The sequence below is a fragment of the Pelodiscus sinensis genome, chromosome 22 (assembly GCF_049634645.1).
Source record: "Pelodiscus sinensis isolate JC-2024 chromosome 22, ASM4963464v1, whole genome shotgun sequence".
In the NCBI taxonomy this organism is placed as follows: Eukaryota; Metazoa; Chordata; order Testudines; family Trionychidae; genus Pelodiscus; species Pelodiscus sinensis.
In genome coordinates this window covers 24,266,075-24,286,247 of record NC_134732.1, presented here as the reverse complement: position 1 = coordinate 24,286,247, position 20,173 = coordinate 24,266,075, and the positions used below count along the sequence as shown (strand labels likewise).

General features: G+C 42.0%; 1 protein-coding gene across 2 annotated transcripts in view; it reads right to left on the bottom strand.

Moving 5' to 3' along the window:
- The window catches only part of NEK6 (NIMA related kinase 6), a 125,340-nt gene that overhangs the window by 55,001 nt on the left and 50,166 nt on the right, over positions 1-20,173 (bottom strand). For both annotated transcript variants that reach the window (XM_075905661.1, XM_075905662.1), the window contains one exon: positions 14,613-14,734. In XM_075905661.1, coding sequence (XP_075761776.1) covers positions 14,613-14,705 — 93 coding nt within the window. In that variant the 5' untranslated portion in view covers positions 14,706-14,734. The remainder of the gene's footprint in view (positions 1-14,612; positions 14,735-20,173) is intronic.

The window sequence follows — 20,173 nt, the reverse complement described above, 5'->3', positions numbered from 1 at the left end:
TGTACTCCACAGACCAGGAACTACTCCCTCGAGTCATTCTGGTCTCTTCTATAATTAACATCAGTGCTAACCAATGTTTAAGGAAAAAATTAATGACTAAAAGTTGCTGTGCATGCCTAGTACAGTATTTTCAAGTATCAATATCTTAAGTCATTTCTGAATTATTGTAACAAAATAAAATATAGACCAGTTTGTAAATCAATCTTTTGTTCACTTACATCCTTTGAACATAAATTATTTGCCATTTGAGCCCCTATTTGACCATCCCGGCAAAGGTGCCCAGGATGTATATTCGGAGGCAAGAAGCCAGCCCTACTATTACCACTGCCTAATCTCTTCTGTGGCTAGAATTTTTGAAATACATGTAGCTAAGGCAGGGCTGGTCAAAATAAGGCCCAGGGGCCAAAATTGGCCTGCCAAGCCACCAGATCCAGCCCAGGAACGTTGTGGGGAGCATCAGGCAGACTCCCTGCTTGCTCCATTCTCCACCCTCCGCACCACCACACACAGCACTCAGAAAAGCAGCTGCCACATCCATTTCTTTTTCTAAGTTGCTGCTTCACGGGGTACTCCCATCCCCAGCACAATCCCATTGGCCGATTTCCGGCCAATGGGAACTGCCTGTATGAAGAACTGGTAACATGTGAAGCACCACTCCCTGCTCTCCTTAGGCTCTTATTCACCAACACACATGGTCCCTGCAGCCTGTGCAGGGGCGGGGCAGGCAGCCTGAGAACCCTGCTGGGGCTGATGGCCAGGAGTCACCCAGGTAAGCCTCCCAGCCAGAGCCTGCCTCTGGCACTCCAGCCCCTCCCTTCCCCCAACCCTCTGCCCTCAATTTCATGTCCCCCTACCTCCCACAAGCCAAATCCTCTGCCTCCCTTACACCCATACCCCCTCCCAGACTCTGCACCCCAATCTTCTGTCCAAGGTCACAACCCCCTCCTGCCCTAGATCACATCACATCCCAAACCCCAGTATCTCTCCTGTACCCCAGGCTCCTGCCCTAGGTCACAAACAAAATCCCTGCACCCCAGTTCAGTGCCCCAGGTCACAACTGCATCCTTCACCCAAACTTCCTCTCAGACCACACACCACCTCCTGCACCCAATCCCCTACCCCAAGCTCCCTTCTGCACCCAACCTCCATCTCAGACCCTACCCCTCTTCCATTAATATCATGGACGAATGCAGCCCTCGATAGGGTTGCCAGATGGTTTAACCAAAAATACCGAACACCCCCCCCCAAAAAAATGGGGAAAAAATTCTGCTGAGAAAAAAAGGGGGAGACCAAAGTTGCTGAGCCAAAAACAAACAAAAAACCCCCAAAAAACCCACCAGCATGGCCCATTTAAGAAATGCTTTTGAGGCCTTTTGGCCCTACTGGTCTGTCGGCAGCCATCCACCATCTTGTCTTCCTGCTCCAGGCGAGAGAGCTCCCCTTGCAGAACCAGGTAAGCACCTAGTATTTTCACCTCCTGGCCAGGAAAAAAAAAATCAGAAAATACCAGACATTTTAGGTGTCCAGTATTTTTTGATTTTTTTTTTTTACAAGACAGGAGGCTAAAATACCAGACTGTCCTGGTCAATACTGGACACCTGGTAACCCTAGCCCTTCACCACTTTCCAAAATCTAGGAGTGGCCCTCCATCAAAAATTATTGCCCACCCCTGAGCTAAGAGACTGTTATACAAATTGTCATGCTCAGCAAATTCAAACCATTTTCAACTACCACCATCACCTTCAACATGACAAATACAGAACAACAATGGACTGCTATTCCACTGGAGATATAGGGCTGGTTGTATTAACAAGTATGACATGGACTGGTTGTATTAACAACTATGATATACAAATATAATTCTGTGTAATCAACTGGAAATTAAAAGAATATCGAAGTCTTTCATCCTGTGTCCCCTTTTTTTCTGCGTCATTTTGTAACTGGCAGTTTGTTTTGTTGCTATGCCTTTTAATACGTGTTTAAACTACTTCCCCACCATGGTTGTTCCAAGGATTGCTAAATGAGCATTACAATACAGGATAGTTCTCAAAAGACTACACCACTGGTGAAATATACATATGGATGGTTATCAATTCCATTCAAGATGAAAATATCACAATACTGTAAGATTTAGTCAAAGCTCCTAATGAAAGTAGGCACATGATTGTGCATTTAACTCCAGGTCATCTTCATCAATTTTCCCAGTTTAAGTGCCCTAAAAGAAAAAAAAAACTACACTCATCTTCCTATAAAGATAAGTGACACAGTAATTGTTTTTGAAACATCAAAGCCAAGGGTGAATTTTTTCCACCCCCCAGAACTCCTAAACACTCTTTATACTACCATCTGAAATTAATGTTATTACTCTGGGCTGAAGAACCACAATTAGAATTTTAACTCAAGTATAACAACTTATACAAACAATTAAGTTAATTAACGACTAGCATTTAGTTTAAAAAAGGTCAGTCAAGTGGAAATTGGAAGTTAATTACAGGGAGTATTTTCTTTTAACCATTATATTCTCAGGCTTTGTTTCTTTCCCATCTCAAAAATTTGTACTTGTATGGAATCCAGCATACTGTCCGACCATACCTCTCACGTGGGCTGGAATCAAAATGTTTGGGTTTTTTTAGTAAAGTGAACTGGATTATCAAGAGTTTTGCTGTGTTTGGAGTTTGTAACTCACAGGGTTACAATCAGATTCTGGGCAGATTTTTTTTTCCCCCCCACAGGTAAAATAATAATAAGAGAATACACAGATTTGTTCACAAATATTTGCACTGCTTGGTAAATAGGTAAAAATGGAAGCTTCCCTGCTCTTCTGTCTTTATACAGTCACTTCTATAAGGACGGATTCATTCTACTATTCTTTCTTATACAGTCAAGTCATTGTACTAACTGAATATGAAGAGTTTAATCTAAACAAGGTCTCTCTCTGTTTAAACACTCAAGATGTGCTTATTTAAAGAAACAATCATAAGCTTCACAGAGCACTTATGAAGTAAGTAACTGGATGTCAGTACAAGAATGTTTATAATTAAGGGGGTGGGGGGGATCTGTATTTTGGAGCACCGAATTGACCAGAAGGAATTGCTGCAGTGGTGCCGCAATGTGCCTTCTACACGACTCACTTGTTCAGATGTTATGATCTCAAAGGAACTATTTCAAGAAACATTAAAATGAAAGATACAAGCCCAACCAAAACACGTGGTCTTTGCTTATCTCAATAATGGTATCAAGTAAGGAAGTTAAGGACTAGTCGACTATCCGATAAGCAAAAGCTTATAGGATAGTCAAGTTGACTAGTCGATCCCCTCCTCCCTTGCTGCCTCTCTCAGATAGAGGCAGCAAACGGGGGGGGGGGGGAGGGGGGAGAGAAGATAAGAGGAGGTACTTCAAAGCAGCAGTGCCTCACAGCTGATCCCACTTGTACATTTCAAGGCTGGCACCCAAGTGCAGCCCAGAGTCAGCTGGACTTCCCGCTGTCCCCGGGCTGCACACAGAGTTCTGCATTCCCAGGGGGTCCTCTTGTACATTTCAAAGGAGGAATGAAAAAGTGCCTATCAACTAGCCGAGTAGTTGGTGGAATTACTCCATATTTAACATCCTTAGTATCAAGTACAGCTGATTTGCTATTTTGGTTTCACTCTAGTAATGCAAGAAATGGCAGCATTTCCAGCCAATTTTAAACTTACCACAGGGCATACAGTCCTTACAAGGCACTGGGAAATGTTTGCACAAACTAACTGTTTGAAATGTACACAGCAGGTGATGAAACTTATCAAATTCAAATTTGTGTCCCACTAACTTTTAAATCACCACACATGCCAATACTTAGCCTACTACATGATGGATACCTCAATGAAAGAAAGAGATCCATGTTTAACATGAATGGTAGCCATATGCTTTACAAAAACTGTCGTGCCCTACATATGCATTAAAAACATACATTCATACATAAAATACTCTTGGTTTAAGTGTATGCCAAGAAATATATCCAATAACTTAACTCGAAAAATAAATAATGCTCATGGAATGATGGGTAGAGGTGGTATTATTTCTCGCTCCCTCCTTCCTTCCCCTTACCACTTTCAACATGATTAGCAGAGAAAGTCTGCTTGCCATGCTGGAGTTAACACTGGGTGATGGCTGGACACCTCATCTGATATGTTCTGGCATACTCCAAGACTACAGCTGCACATTTACATATGCAATGACCTAGATTTGCATTTGCTATCACAACCTATCAGACCTAATTAAAATAACGGCGTTTTCATATAAAATAGGAGAGGATGTTAGATTACAACATGAACCAAAGAGCATGCTCAGGTCAAATCAAACCATACCAAGAAACTCCCCACTGACTGTATTTTTCTGCATGCCTATTTAAAATTTAACCACTTACTATGTGTTCTTATAGCTAATGCTAAAGGTGACTTCTGTCGGTGTATAAGCTGGACTGTCGATACAAAGGAAAGGAACACAATTGACTTGACTTGTAAATAAATATCTACCCAGGAAAATTTACTATTCTGACCCTTATACATCTATTTCATGAATTTCATTATTGAAAAGTAACAGTGTTTTCCTTAGGTCCTTCTCAGTTCAACCCTCAATATTACTGTTTAGCAAGCTGTCAAAGAACAGACAGAACTGCAGAAGTACACGTCACAGAATTACAGAATCACAGGACTGAAAGGGACTTCCAGAGGTCATCTAGTTCAGTCCCCTGCACTCATGGCAGGACTAAGTATTAAGTTCCTGATGAGTGTTTGTGTAGCCTGCTCTTAAATATCTCCAATGATGGAGATTCCACAATCTCTCTAGGTAATTTATTCCAGTGCTTAACTACCCTTATAGGAAGTTTTTCCTAATGTCCAACCTAATCCCCTCCCCCCCTTGCTGAAATTTAAGCCCACTGCTTCTTGTCTTTCTCCCTCCTCCTTGAAACAACCTTTTATGTACTTGAAATCCGTTATGTCCCCCCTCGGTCTTCTCTTTTCCAAACTAAAAAACCCATTTCCTTCAGAGGTCGTTTTCAGACCTTTAATCCACGTAGTTTTTTGTGCACATAGTTTTTTGTCTACCAGTATTACTAAAGTGGACACACTGCACTTAAAGCAAGGGCACGCTAAGTGAGGTGCCTGCTGACCGCACACAACACAGAGAGCCGGGCACTCCCTCTGCATCGAATCGAAGTGCTGCCATGGTTCAAGCCGCACACACTGCAAATGCAGATAGCAAAACTTCTGGATCCCAAGAGACAGTCTTCATTACTCCAATCTTGCGGCCCACTGAGATGAAGGAGAGCCACTCGTGCTGCCCACTCACTCACCTAGATTTCCCCTCACTGATTTGGTATGTTCTAATTTATTATCACTTTAAGCAATGGAGGCTCTGTTACACTAACACAAGGAACTAGACTTAGAAGGTGCCTCTGTTTTTTAAGAAAAAGACAATTTTCTAATACATTCATGTTTAGAAACTAGCTTAAGTTATCCTACGAGCCAGAATGCAAAACAGAACACAGATGCATCTGGATTCTTACAAATTTGATCTTTTTTTTTGGATGGACTATTTCTCAACCATCAGATACAACACACAGATCTGATCAGTGCCTTTCTCCACAGACTGCTGCAGAGATTGGAGTCTTAGCAACAAATACCCAAGTGGAAAGTACTGGTGGTATTTTCTGCACGTGCACGTACAGACATATCTTAGAATGCGTAGGTGCAGCAGACATCTTTGAGTGCTTCCATCCAGCATCAAAACTGCTCAACTTCTCCTGAAGGACAGCAGGTATCAACAAGCAGAAATAAAGAGCCAAAATCTGCAAAGAATTTTTGAAGAATTTTGAAACGAGCACCTTAGTAAGGTTCTTCTTCAGGCATGGGAGAAAGAGAACTGTTCTGCAGATAGACTTTTTCAGTCTCTGGTGAGACTGACATAATTCATTTTGCTAATATTAAATTCTCACTATTATTATTAAAAACCCTAACTGTCGAGACCTACTGCATAATGCTTAGACTAGAGAGATCAGCACAGACTAGGACACCGTGGTCACCGGAGGATGTGAAACTAGACAGTAAAATCTCAGCACAATAACAACATTACATGAAGCTGCATCTATGTGACTACTTCCCTGAGGTATGGGGGATTTTGAGACTGGGTGTGGCTAAAGGATGGGAAAGTCCTGTGATAACTGCCTACTGTGTAAACAATAAAAGCTAATGTTAATAACTAATAAGTTCTGTTGATTGATTCAAGCTTGTTTGGCATAAAAGGAAGTCAGCACTGGCCATACATTTGCTCAAAATATTTCTGGCTTAATCAATTTTTAAAGAATCTTTAGGGTAACAAATAGTTAAGTTAGCCATTACACTCCTCAGTTACCAATAACAACATTTTCCCCTATGAGCATTAAATTCAATATTTTTTTATGAAAGAACAAAAAAAGCATTCACCCAATTAATTTTCTGAAATCTCATTAAAAAATTTAGCCTGACTAAGTCATAGACTTCTGACCTGAATTTTAATTATCTTTACGCTGGATGTAAGTTTTTTTTTCCCTGATATTTGCAATGCATCATTAATTTTAAGGCAACTGTTTCCATGATTTTAAATTGCACATTTCATTTGAATGACAGTTACTATAAACTAATTCCACCTTTGAAAAACATATGTGATGGTACATGGGAAGGCCTTAGCATATGCAGTATACTGTATATGTATCACAAGGACTGATTTATGATCAGCCATTCAAATCTTTTTATGTACATGCATATCCATAACATAAAATCTTGATGAAAAAAAATCTGTTATCAAATTTTGAGATAAAAATTTTTTTCTGGTGTGGATTTACTAAAATACACAAAAAAATAATTGATTTAATATAGGCTTTCCAAGCTCCACCAACTAGAACAGGAAAATGCTGGGCTTGTAACATGTGAATTATTGCTCAACTATCAAATTGCTATTTTGATAATGACTGCAGCTGATGACTGTATGCTCTCAGCTTTTGGGCTTCACAGCTTCCAAAACCAGTATGATAGTGTCTGATATTCGGAATCTGAATCGTTAGCTACAATTTGAAGTTGGATGAACAACTTGACTCCAGTTTGAAATGTTATCTTCTCTACTTGCTAGGGATTTAATAGTTTAGTCGATTAACTGATAGGCAAAAGCTTATAGGTTAATGCTGTAGACTACGTGCATTTCCTCTCACCCCTTGCCAGTAAATTTTTTAGCAAGCTGGCCAGTAACCCGGCTCAGTCCCACTGCATTTAAAGTGTATTAGGAGCCAGGCAGGCAAGCAGCCCACCTCAGTTCCAGCTCATGCCAAATCCTGGAGCTCAGCTGCTGCCCCCCGCCCTCTTTACAGAGGGGATGCCTAGGGACTATAGAATAATCGACTAACCAATAAGAATTCATGAAGTTAATAGACTATTCAATTAACCAATATTTAATATCCCTAACTACCCACAAAAACTTAGTACTGGCTAATGAAAAGTCAACAGCAAAGAGAAATACGGAGAAAGTTTTGTTATCCAGCATTCATGGTGAATGGGGGTTGTTGGTTAACTGAATGTGCTAGATAAAGTTTATTGCTCTGCCCCAGCCCACAACTAGCAGATCCGGCTCCCAGCAGCTCGCGTCAGGGTGAGGGACAAGGAGGCACCTGCTGAGCATAGCTGTCAGAAGTCCCACAACGGCCTGCTGGATAGGAGAGGTGCACACATCTGAAAATGCAGCAGTATTGTTGCTGTGGGCAATGCCGGATAACAAAGCTTTCCCTGTACTAACTTAGAATTTGTAGGCAAGTTGATATTCAGTAGAAAAAACTGAATAAAAAGCTGGATGGCTCGGGGAATTATAAATGGCACCCCCAGGAGCAGTGCACCAAGCATGTCCCAGCCTCCCTGGAGTACCAAGGAGGGACAGAGAAGAGGGGCAGCATGCCAAGTGCTCCCCAGCCTCCCTGGAGCAACAGGGGAAGGGCAGAGAAGCGGGGCAGCATGCTGAACGCTCCCCGGAGCACTGGGGAGAGACAGAGAGCTGAGGGGAGCAAGCATGCAACACAGCTCCCAGAGCACCAGGGGAAGACAGGTGTTGTGTGGTACCAGCCTCCCCAGCGAAGAACACGGGGGAGGGCAGGCGCTAGGGGCAGCAACATTCTGCCCCCAGAACGCCTATAACAGGCATTCTGGTGGTGGACTGTGGGAAGAGCCAGGCTGGCAGTTTGGGAAGGCAGAGCCATCCCCTGCCTAAGCCACCAGATGCCCATGTTCCTTTCAGTGTTTTATAATAAATGGCTAAAAAGATTCCATTTTTTTCTTCCAGGTCTCTTGGCAGCTTGCATGCTATCTTTATTCACTGATGACGACAGAGACCATGACAGTTCATGAAGCGAGTACACCAACCCGCTGATGCAATAAATATTGATGACTTTACTGACTTGTATTTGTCGTCTTTCGACATCTGCAGAGCATGCAGATGAATTCCAGTCCCAGTGAGGAGGTACCCATTTTGTCAACATTCAGCAAACCAATCACTGAGATCTTTCTCCAGCCCAGGAAATTAAGCGCATGTTGCTGGACATTTTTTCTTGCTTCTTGGCATGTCTTTTAGTGTTGTTTATTTTCTCACCATTCTCTTACCTGCTTCTCATCAATACAGAATTCACAAGCAGCAGCGCTATTATTGCTTACTTCTGTATATTCAACCACTTTACGTTTGAACGCTGCATAAGACTGTTTCTTTATTTAACTATTATTCATTCTAAATACTAGTGTGAAAATAATTTAGTTACAGATTTTGTAGGACATTACAGAGGAACGTCACCTGCTTTATCACTGTCAAATTATAATCGATCTTTTGTTTATTTCAAAGCTTCCCTGTAGATTGGCATGTCTGTGGCAATTTGAAATTGTAATAAAATGTATAGATTCTGCGCACATTTTCAGATTGGCTATAGACTTAGGAGGTCCAGTGGTCAACATGCACAAAGAGCTCACAGTACGCAGTAGCAGACTGACACCAGTGCCACAGTATTTACAACAGGGGTCAACTCACTTTCTCTCCCAGCCTATCAGGGTAAGTTGCTGGCGCACCAGGAAGTTTGTTTACCTGGAGTGTCTGCAGGCACAGAGCTGCTCACCTCTGAGTGGCTGCGATTAGCCATTCCCAGCCATGGGAGCTTCAGAAAGTGGTGTGGACCAAGGGACATGCTGGATGCCACTTCCTGCTGCTCCTGGTGGCCAGGAACAGTGAATCACAGACACTGGGAGCTCCAGGGCTCCATGCCTGCAGACGCTCCAGGCAAACAAAAAGTTCCGACACGCCAGCAGCATACCCTGGTGAGCCAGGAAGTTTGGCAGCTGCTGAAATACCGGGTCAGCTTATGAAAGAGTCATAACATTTTACCATTTTTATCTATTCATCTTGGTTGGGTGGTTTATAAACAAATGGGCTAATGAACATATAATAAAAAGGTACCACATATACATCTCCAACTTAAAAAAAAAATCTAGTCACCAGAGTACCAGAACTATAGCTCCACATTTTTTTTTAGAAGTACGTAAGAATGGTCATACTGGGTCAGACCAAAAGTCCATCCAGGCCAGTACCCTATTTGCCAACAGTGGCCAGTGCCAGGTGTCCCCGAGGTAGTGAATCGAACAGATCATGATCAAGCGATCTCTCTCCTGCCATCCATCTCCACCCTCTGACAAACAGAGGCTAGGGACACCATTCCTTACCCATACTGGCTAATAGCTTTGAATGGACTTAACCTCCATGAATGTATCTAGTTCTCTTTTAAACCCTGTTATAGTCCTAGTCTTCACAACCTTCTCAGGCAAGGAGTTCCACAGATTGACAATGCGCTGTGTGAAGAAGAACTTCCTTTTATTTGTTTTAAACCTGCTGCCCATTAGTTTCATTTGGTGGTCCCTAGTTCTTATATTATGAGAACAAGTAAAAAACATTTCCTTATTCACTTTCTCAACACCACTGATGATTTTATATACCTCTCTCATATCCCACCTTAGTCTCCTCTTTTCCACGCTGAAAAGTACCAGTCTCTTTAATCTCTCCTCATAGTCGACCCGTTCCAAACCCCTAATCATTTTAGTTGCCCTTCTCTGAACCTTTTCTAATGCCAGAGACCACCTCTGTATGCAGTATTCAAGATGTGGGCATACCATGGATTTATATAAGGGCAATAAAATATTCTCTGTCTTATTCTTTATCCCTTTTTTAATGATTCCTAACATCCTGTTTGCTTTTTTGACTGCCGCTGCACACTGCGTGGACGTCTTCAGAGAACCATCCACGGCGACTGCAAGATCTCTTTCCTGATTAGTTATAGCTAAATTAGCCGCCATCACGTTATATGTATAGTTGGGGTTATTTTTTCCCAAAGTGCATTACTTTACATTTATCCACATTAAGTTTCATTTGCCATTTTGTTGCCCAGTCACTTAGTTTGGTGAGAGCTTTTTGAAATTCTTCAGTCTCCTTTGGTCTTAACTACCTTGAGCAGTTTAGTATTGTCTGCAACTTTGCCACCTCACTATTTACCCCTTTCTCCAGATCATTTATGAATAAGTTGAATAGGATTGGTCCTAGGACTGACCCTTGAGGAACAACACTAGTTACCCTTCTCCATTCTGAAAATTTACCATTTATTCCTACCCTTTGTTTCCTGTCTTTTAACCAGTTCTCAGTCCATGAAAGGATCTTCCCTCTTATCTCATTACAACTTAATTTACGTAAGAGCCTTTGGTGAGGGACCTAGTCAAAGGCTTTCTGGAAGTCGAAGTACACTATATCTACTGGATCCCCCCATCCACATTTTTATTGACCCCTTCAAAGAACTCTAATAGATTAGTAAGACTTGATTTTCCTTTTGCCCAGCTTTAGCCCAACAAATTATGTTCTTCTATGTGTCTGACAACTTTATTCTTTACTATTGTTTCAACTAATTTGTCCGGTACTGATGTTAGACTTACTGGTCTGTAACTGCCGGGATCGACTCTAGAGCCCTTTTTAAATACTGGCATTACATTAGCTATATTCCAATCACTGGGTACAGAAGTTGATTTAAAGGATAGGTTACAAACCAGAGTTAATAGTTCCGCAATTTCACATTTGAGTTCTTTCGCAACTCTTGGGTGAATGCCATCTGGTCCCGGTGACTCGTTACTGTTAAGTTTATCAATTAATTCCAAAACCTCCTCTAATGACACTTCAATCTGTGACAAGTCCTCAGATTTGTCACCTACAAAGGACGGGTCAGGTTTGGGAATCTCCCTAACATCCTCAGCCGTGAAGACTGAAGCAAATAATTCATTTAGTTTCTCTGCAATGACTTTATCATCTTTAAGTACTCCATTTGTATCTTGATTGTCCAGGGGCCCCACTGGTTGTTTAGCATGCTTCCTGCTTCTGATGTACTTAAAAAACATTTTGTTATTACCTTTTGAGTTTTTGGCTAGCTGTTCTTCAAACTCCTTTTTGGCTTTTCTTATTACATTTTTACACTTAATTTGGCAATGTTTATGCTCCTTTCTATTTACCTCACTAGGATGTGACTTCCAGTTTTGAAAAGGTATCTTTTTATCTTTCACTGCTTCTTTTACATGGTTGTTAAGCCACGGTGGCTCTTTTTTAGTTCTTGTATTATGTTTTTTAATTTGGGGTATACATTTAAGTTGGGCCTCTATTATGGTGTCTTTGAAAAGTGTCCATGCAGCTTGCAGGAGTTTTACTTTAGTCATTGTACCTTTTAATTTCTGTTTAACTAACCTCATTTTTGAATAGTTCCCCTTTTTGAAATTAAATGCCACAGTGTTGGGCTGCTGAAGTGTTCTTCTCACCACAGGAATGTTAAATGTTATTATATTATGTTCACCCTTTCCAAGTGGTATTGTTATAGTTACCTCTTGGACCAGATCCTGTGCGCCACTCAGGACTAACTCGAGAATTGCCACTCCCCTTGTGGGTTCCTGTACCAGCTGCTCCAAGATACAGTTGTTTAAGGTATCAAGAAATTTTTTCTCTACATCTCATGCTGAGGTGACGTGTACCCGTCAATATGGGGATAGCTCCAGAATATGAACTATACAAAGGACAAGCAGCAGCAAAGATCAGACTACAACGGAGAAGCTATGCTGGTACTAGCAACTCACACAGCATTAAGAGAAGCAAATACCATCTTCCCACCTGTGCAGAACTGCTTTAACGGTGGCACTAGCTATAGAAGGGCACGGCATAAAAACATATAGTCTTATTATGGAAGTGTTGTCTAGTAGCTAGAGAAGAGGTTGGGGTCAATTTCCAGCTCTACCGTGGATATGACCTGTTATGCTACATTAAGTCACCCACTGCCTCCACTTTGCCACCCACATAATGGAGATAATACCCTTTGTGATGCGTTTGAAATTGTAAAATGCAAACTGCTAAAAGCATTTTTCAATTTAAGAGTGAAAACTATTGTTCGGAAAAACCTTTGGGGCAGGACTATATTCCAACCCTGGCCCTTCTGCAGCTGAGTGCATAACCTTGACTGAAAAAAACCATTCCAATTAATTTATTCTCTCAATTTCCTCTCTACCCCCATTTTTTTTCACTGAGACTTTAAAAGACAACACACTGCATGCTCTGCAGAAACAATGAAGACCCCACGGGGCATGATGCTTTTCATGAACCAACATTTCCCCCTCTTCTACCCCTAACTACAGGGCAGTATGCTAGCATTACTAACATACTCAAAGACCAGGATTGCTGCATTTAATGGTACAGAAATTATGTAGTTTGAGATCCTTTCACATAGAAGCACCACAAAATTAAGAAGTTCTCTAATTACATTTATGCCAAGTGAAAAACCAGATATAGTGCTTAAAACCATCATCACCATGACACACATGGAAGTTATATTCTGTTTCTTATTACAATATAATTTACTTTAAAAACTAACATTTCGCCTTCTCTGTAACTCTGTTTCTCTGGTTTATTCAGCATCAGGGCTTAAAAAAAGGAAGCAAAGATGGAAGAGTTCTTAATCCCACCCCCAATTTCCAATCCGAACAGTTGACACACTCAGACACCTCCACTGATATAATTTAGATACTAACAGGAGAGAGAAGAATCCTCACTGAACAATGACCATTCCATGAAATAAGGTTGCTCAGCGTCAGGGTAACTGCGGAACATAAGAGTATTACCTACTAATTACACTTAACTATGTCATTACAAATTCGAACATGTGCTCCACAATGCCATGAATGTATCTGCTGCTTAAGAACACTTCCTAATCTTGTTCACGAAATAATTACAGGGGTTCTACCCTGCCAAATGAGGCAGTAATTAACCCTAATTGCTCAAAATGCAACTGGCTAATTCTAGGAGATTAATCAAGGGGATTCAATTGTTATTAAATGACTTAATATGACAAATTGCTGCATTAGGAGAAGGGGGCTGTGAGCCATAGAATATATTTTCAAAGCAGCACTGCACAAAGCACATTCACTGTCATATGTGTATGCAGGCAACCCATTGCTTTTGGAATCTTGTATCTATGTTTTGCTATTGCTTTCCTAATTAATCATTCCTATCCAAGGAACCTCAAAACACCACTGGACCCAATACTTAAAGTGGCAAATTAACATCTACAATTCCCGGCAAGACTTTTACCCTCTTCTCTAACTTTAACAGATTTTTGTTAACCGCAGCAGGTACTCAGTGGGTAATAATATCTGCAGCCTTAAAACACCGTCCAAGGAGGGAGGTAGCCCCAAGCCATTCCAACAAAAATAATTAGAGCCCTGCAAATCTGCAGATGTCCACTTTATATCCATGGGTATCCACAGACACAGATGCTGATATCCACAGCTCATTTTTGCAGCTATGGATATGGATGCAGATACAAACTTTAGAACATTGCAAATCTGCAGATATCCATTGTTCATTTTTGCAGATACTGATGCAGATCCGCACAGAGCTTTAAAAATAATCTCCTGGTTAAACTGTAAATCTGCAGTTAGTCTGGAAATAAGACCTAATGATATCTTTATCTCCTACCCCTTTGGTGGATTGTCAGTTACAAGAGAGCATTGTACAAAGAAATATATTTGTGCAGACAAAAAAAAAAATATCAAGGAATACTGCTCCTAGAGGCTCAGAAGACAGAAAGAGAACATACAATTTCTTCTGAAGTGACCTGTTTCTTGTATTTGGTAAATATCACTAAAATATGCATTATTAAAATATGCAATGAGATAAATAAAGAATATATTTATCATTACAATTCAAACAACGTCTTTTCTTTGGCCTCCTTTTAAGGAATCACAGAAGCATAGAAAGTCAGTATTCAACCAGTACACGCTTTTTAATAGCTAATTTCAAAAAACGCTTGCTATTTGACCATTGAAAATATTTCTCCTGTAATCATCAAAAATGGGTCTGAAGCAACACTGTCAGGATGCTTAGGTCCAAAATGTTTTACACCTTAAAGACTACAACACTGTTAACATTAAAAAGACAGTTATAAAAGGGACTCTAGAGGTCTTTAAAAAGAAAAAGGGAGAGATTAAAGGAATAAATGTGCTTACTTGAGGATCATGCTGATATTCCGGCCCCGGTACTTTGCAAAGAGGGTTGTTCTGGTCCCCTAGATGATGTGGATGGTTATGCTGTCCTTCCATGGTAACATGCCAATCTTTGCTCTAGAATTCTGTTGAAATAAAACAGAAAGCCATGTCACGGTTACCGATCCAACAGTCTGAAGGTAGAAAGTATCTGCAGTAGTCTGGGTATGTGCGTACCACATGTTTGTACATAAACAGAGGAAGAGCAGCTAGTCTTCCTCTCCTTCACCCCTGTGGATGTTTCAATGTACAGAATTCTTGAATCAAGAACCCTTCTTCTTCTACCAATGCCTCTAAATAGGTCACAAATACACTGTGCAGAGTCCTTCCCGAATGCAGAAAGCAGTGGGTCACACTATGAGTTAAGGTTGAATTTATTAAGCTTGATTTTTTTCAGCACCCGATTTTTTAAAGTCAAAGGTGCATGTCCCCACTGTGCGCAAGAATTCGACGCAGTTCAAAACAGCGCATCCTCAGGCGGGTGGCGCATCAGTTTTGACAATGATGCACTGTGAGTAGCTATCCCACAATTCCTGCACCCCTTTGTATTCTGGATTATGCTCCCAGTACATGCAAGGACCAACACTGTGCAGTGGGTGGTTCTGGATACGTTATCAGCGTCCCATAATGCATTCATCTCCTCCCTTGCCCTCGCTTGAAAGCAATGGCAAACAGTCACTTCACGCCCTTTTTCCCCCTGGTTATCCACGCAGATGCCATAGCAACGTAAGCATGGAACCCATTGTGGATCCTGTTGAGCATCAAAGCATTACAGCAATCGTATTAAGTGTGGTGAACCTTATCCTGGAGTATATCCAGGGTCCGCCAGAATGAGGAAGAATCTTGGGAGGCGATGAACATACCCTTTTGTGAAGCACTTGAGTTGAGTCACTGGCAAATGCCACCAGCATTCTATCCTCTGGACACAGTGGAACACAGTGGAAGCACAGACTGATGGGACCATATAGTTATGCAGGCATGGGATGATCAGCAGTGGCTGCAAAATTTCCACATGCGTAAGGCCACTTCCACAGAAGTTTGAAAATTGCTTTCCCCTGCCCTGAAGCACAAGGCTACATACTGAGACCTGCTCTGAGAGTGGAGAAGTGAGTGGCTACTGTCCTATGGAAGACTGCAAAGCCAGACAGCTACCGGTCAGTTGGGAATCAATCCAAAGTGGCAAAACCTACAGTGAGGGCTGTCATGACCTTTCTGCTACAGAGGGTCTGACTCTGGGAAATGTGAAGGACAATGTGGAGGGCTTTGCTATGATGACGTTTCCTAACTGTGGCGGGGTGAGACACAGAGCCCTGCAAATCCACGAATATCCAGAGGTATCCAGATCCATGGATGTGGATGTGGGTATCTATGGCTCAATTTTGCAGATACAGATGTGGATACAAATTTTGCATCTAGAACCCTGCAAATATCCATTTTACATCCACGGATCTGGATAGCCACAGATATCCATGAATATGGACGCGGTAACACGCAGCTCGTTTTTTTGGTACAAACTGAGATACAAATTTTGTATCCGTGCAGGGCTCTAGTGATAGATGGAAGGAACAGCCCTATCTTGACACCCAAACACTTTGCCAAAGAGTGCATAAGCTGAAAGGGATACTCCTCAATGGCGTTTCAGGTGCTGATAGATCACAAGGGCCATTTTACTAACCCCCCAACAACTTCCTTTTAAGTCAGAACCACCAATTTAAGAAATGCTGGTGTCTTCTGTGAAATCTGTATAGTGTAGGGTAAAAGCATGCAAAAGACCAGATTTCATACGGGTCTGGGGGTTGAAGACCAGATTTCAAGGTCCATGATGTGTTTTTCATGACTGAATTTGGTAGGGCCCTACTCATAATATCCTCATAATATCCTTGATTTCTATGAAAGCTTTTACAGAATATCAAAAACAGCTAAAAGTTTTATGTTATCTCTTTATGTTACCCATAAAAGACTTTGCTTTCACCAATTCAAATACAAATTCATTTTTCTGCAAAAGCTGCTACTGCCGCCAATTCAGCTACATGGTCTGAATGCAATTTCAAATGCAGGTAAAAATAATATAAAAAAGGTTAGCACTTTTTCCACTGGTAAAAAGAAAGGCACCAAAAAGATTAAAAAGAGGAAGTAAAAGAAAACTGTTCCTTCAAGAAAGATTTTGTATATCTAACTGCTCTTCCTGGCACACTATCTTACACTGGTGGGACTTACAGATCCGATCAGTCTCTCTCATCTCCAGTATCTCTTTAAATCAGAAGACATCTCAGGTGTAGACACATCATGCACTTGTGCACAATTTAAAAATACAGAATTAAACTGTGAGCCAATAATGTTCTCCCATGAGTCTATTTTGACATCTTTCAACATTGCAAGCCCACATAGTTTTGTTGGTGTCCTCCATCCCATCCATATCTAGTCAGTGGAACCTTTATAGAACAAAAATGTGTGATCCCATCTGAAGTGTTCTTTCCTTCTTCCTTCCTTCCTAGAGGCATGCATTGCCCTGATGCCTGTACAAACTAGAATGTAATAGTATAGTTGATTAACCAATTAACGGATAAGCAAAAGCTTATAGTTTAATACTATAGCTACACACATTTCCCCCTCGCCCCTTGCCAGTACATTTTTTTAGCAGGCTGGTCAGCAGCCCAGCTCAGTCCTGGCTTGCACTGTGTCCTGGATCTACCCCAGCTGCGGCTCTGCATTTAGAGCGTATTAGGAGCTAGGCGGACAGGCAGCCCGGCTCAGTTTTGGCTTGAGCTGGGTCTGTGAGCTCAGACCCCTCTCCCTCGGACAGGGACTGCACAGAGACTATAGAGCAGTCATCTAACCAATATGAATTCATGACATGAATCAACTATTCAATTAACCAATATTTAACATCCCTAGTACAAACCTCCAGATGCCCTTAACAAGAGTTAGCAGATGTAAAGTGATGCAATAATGGACCCCATGTGTTTTTCGGATCCACACTTCCCATTTCCTGAGCAGGCAGTTCATGTCTGAAAGCATCCCTTTTTACTCTTCTTTAAAACTATCCCCTCAGCACCTTTTCTGATGATGGGAAGTAAAAATGAGCCAAATACCTGTTTTTATTTTATCTTTGGCAGTATGACAAGTGCAAGTCTTTGGGTTAATCTAAAAAAAGAGGCACAGAAGAGGGGCTGCAAGGTCAGGGATTTTCTGAATGGAGAGGAGGAAAGATTAAAAGAAAAATCCACATGTGTGAGCTCCAGGTAGCTTCGTTAACGTTTTTAGAGAGAAAAGCTGCCCTTTTGATCTGACAGAAAAATAATTTGATGGTCCTGAAAATGAAGGCCTTTTAGATTTTGAAGCTTCAGCTGCATTTGGAGTAAAATTATTTCCCAAGCAGATCAAGGCGATAACCTATAACCAGGGCTCGACAAATTATACAATCTACTCACCCGTGGTGAGTAGATTGTAACCCGGAAGAGCTGGGTTTGGAAAATCTGCACATGCGCAGATCACTGGACAGTGCGGCTGGCGAGTGGGGCTCGCTGCAGTTCAGCGAGCCCTGCCTATAACCTTTACTGAATACTCTGTAAGTGTCAATCAATTCCAAGAACATTTTTCCAGTGTCACCCTGAAGCATCACAAAGATTATCATATATTAGCAATGCTGTTGTAAGCAGTGCAGGTCCTGGATATTAGAGAAATATGGTGGGTGAGGTGATATCTTTTATTGGACCAACTTCTGTTGTTGAGACAAGCTTGTGAGCTTACATAGAGCTCTTCTTCAGGACTGCATATGTTTCCCAGGCACAACTATAATGGGCAACAGAACTGCAATAAGGCTCATGACTGGAATGTTCATATTAGGAGGTATAGCTTGTTCAGGATGAACAGGCAGGATAAAAAGGGTGAAGGTGTTGCAATGTACAGTGAGACTATATAGACAAATTCTGAACAACATGAGAGCCAGTCAAGTGGAAAGTCTTTGGATAAAGATAAAAGGAGTAAAAACTAGGGATAATGTCATGATAGGGGGTTGATTATAGACCATCAAATCAGGAAGAGGAGGTAAAGGAAGTATTTCTAGAACACACAACTGAAATATCCAAAATATATCATCTGTCGTAAAAGCAAGACACAATTTCTAACAAATTCCTGGAATGTACCGAGGACATTTTGTTTCAAAAAGAAAACATCCCGGGGGAAAGGGAGAAACCATTTTAGATTTGATTCCGACCAACATAGAGAACTGCTTGAAAATCTGAGGCTGAGTGAAAATGATCATGAAATTACAGATTTAATGATTTTAAGATGGGGGAGCGGGTAGGGAATCTCTAGCCTGCTGACCAGACCTGGCCCACTGCTTAATTTCATCTGGCCTGCGGCAAATCTCCATGCTGTTGGCCAGAAGCCCCAGTATATCCCTGATGTCCATAGGCATAGGGGAGATGAGGGAAGCTCTCCATTGCTGCCCGTCCCCAGTCCCAGCTCCACAGTTCCCATTGGCTGGGAACCACCGCAGAGCCGGTGGAGCGCAGGCACGGGAGCAGAGCCGGTGGGGCGCGGGCACGGAAGCAGAGCCGGTGGGGCGCGGGCACGGAAGCAGAGCCGGTGGGGCGCGGGCACGGAAGCAGAGCCGGTGGGGCGCGGGCAGTGTGCAACATACAGAGCTGACTAGTCCCTCAGGTTAGGGGCTAGCATATGAGCTACTTCTAGGAGTGGCACGGGGCCAAACCAGGTAGGGATACCACCTTGGCACTGCTGTGCCACTGACGAGGAGGCGCCTCAGGTAAGCACAGCCAGCCAGTGCAGGCGCTTCTGGCGACTGCTGGAATAAACCTTGGAAATTTTAATAGCTATGTTAAGAATATGACTTTGTTGTTTTGGGGAGGTTGGGGAAATTCCTGGAATAGCTTCAGTTAGAGTTGGCAACCCTACCTCTCCAGCACCCCAACTTCTTACCAGATCCAAAATTAAAGGCACTAACTACAAACTAACCTGATGAGAAAGGGTATGGCTACACTCACCACCCTAGTTCGAACTAGGGTGGCTAATGTAGTCATTCAAACTTGCAAATGAAGCCCGGGATTTAAATATCCCGGGCTTCATTTGCACATTCTCGGGCGCCGCCATTTTTAAATGCCCAGTAGCTCGAGCTACCTGCCCGCGGCTACACGCAGCATGGGCTAGGTAGTTCGAATTAACACTTTTAATTCGAACTACTGTTACTCCTCATTGCAGGAGGAGTAATGGTAGTTCGAATTAAGAGTGTTAATTCCAACTACCTAGCCCGTGCTGCATGTTGCCGCGGGCAGGTAGCTCGAGCTACTGGAAATTTAAAAATGGCGGCGCCCAGGAACATGCAAATGAAGCCCAGGATATTTAAGTCCCGGGCTTCATTTGCAAGTTTGAATGACTACATTAGCCACCCTACTTCGAACTAGGGTGGTTAGTGTAGCCATACCTAAAGAGAGATAGGAAGAATAGTAAGAGGCCCATATGGCTCCACCAGGAGCTATTTAATTACCTGAAAATCAAAAAGAAAC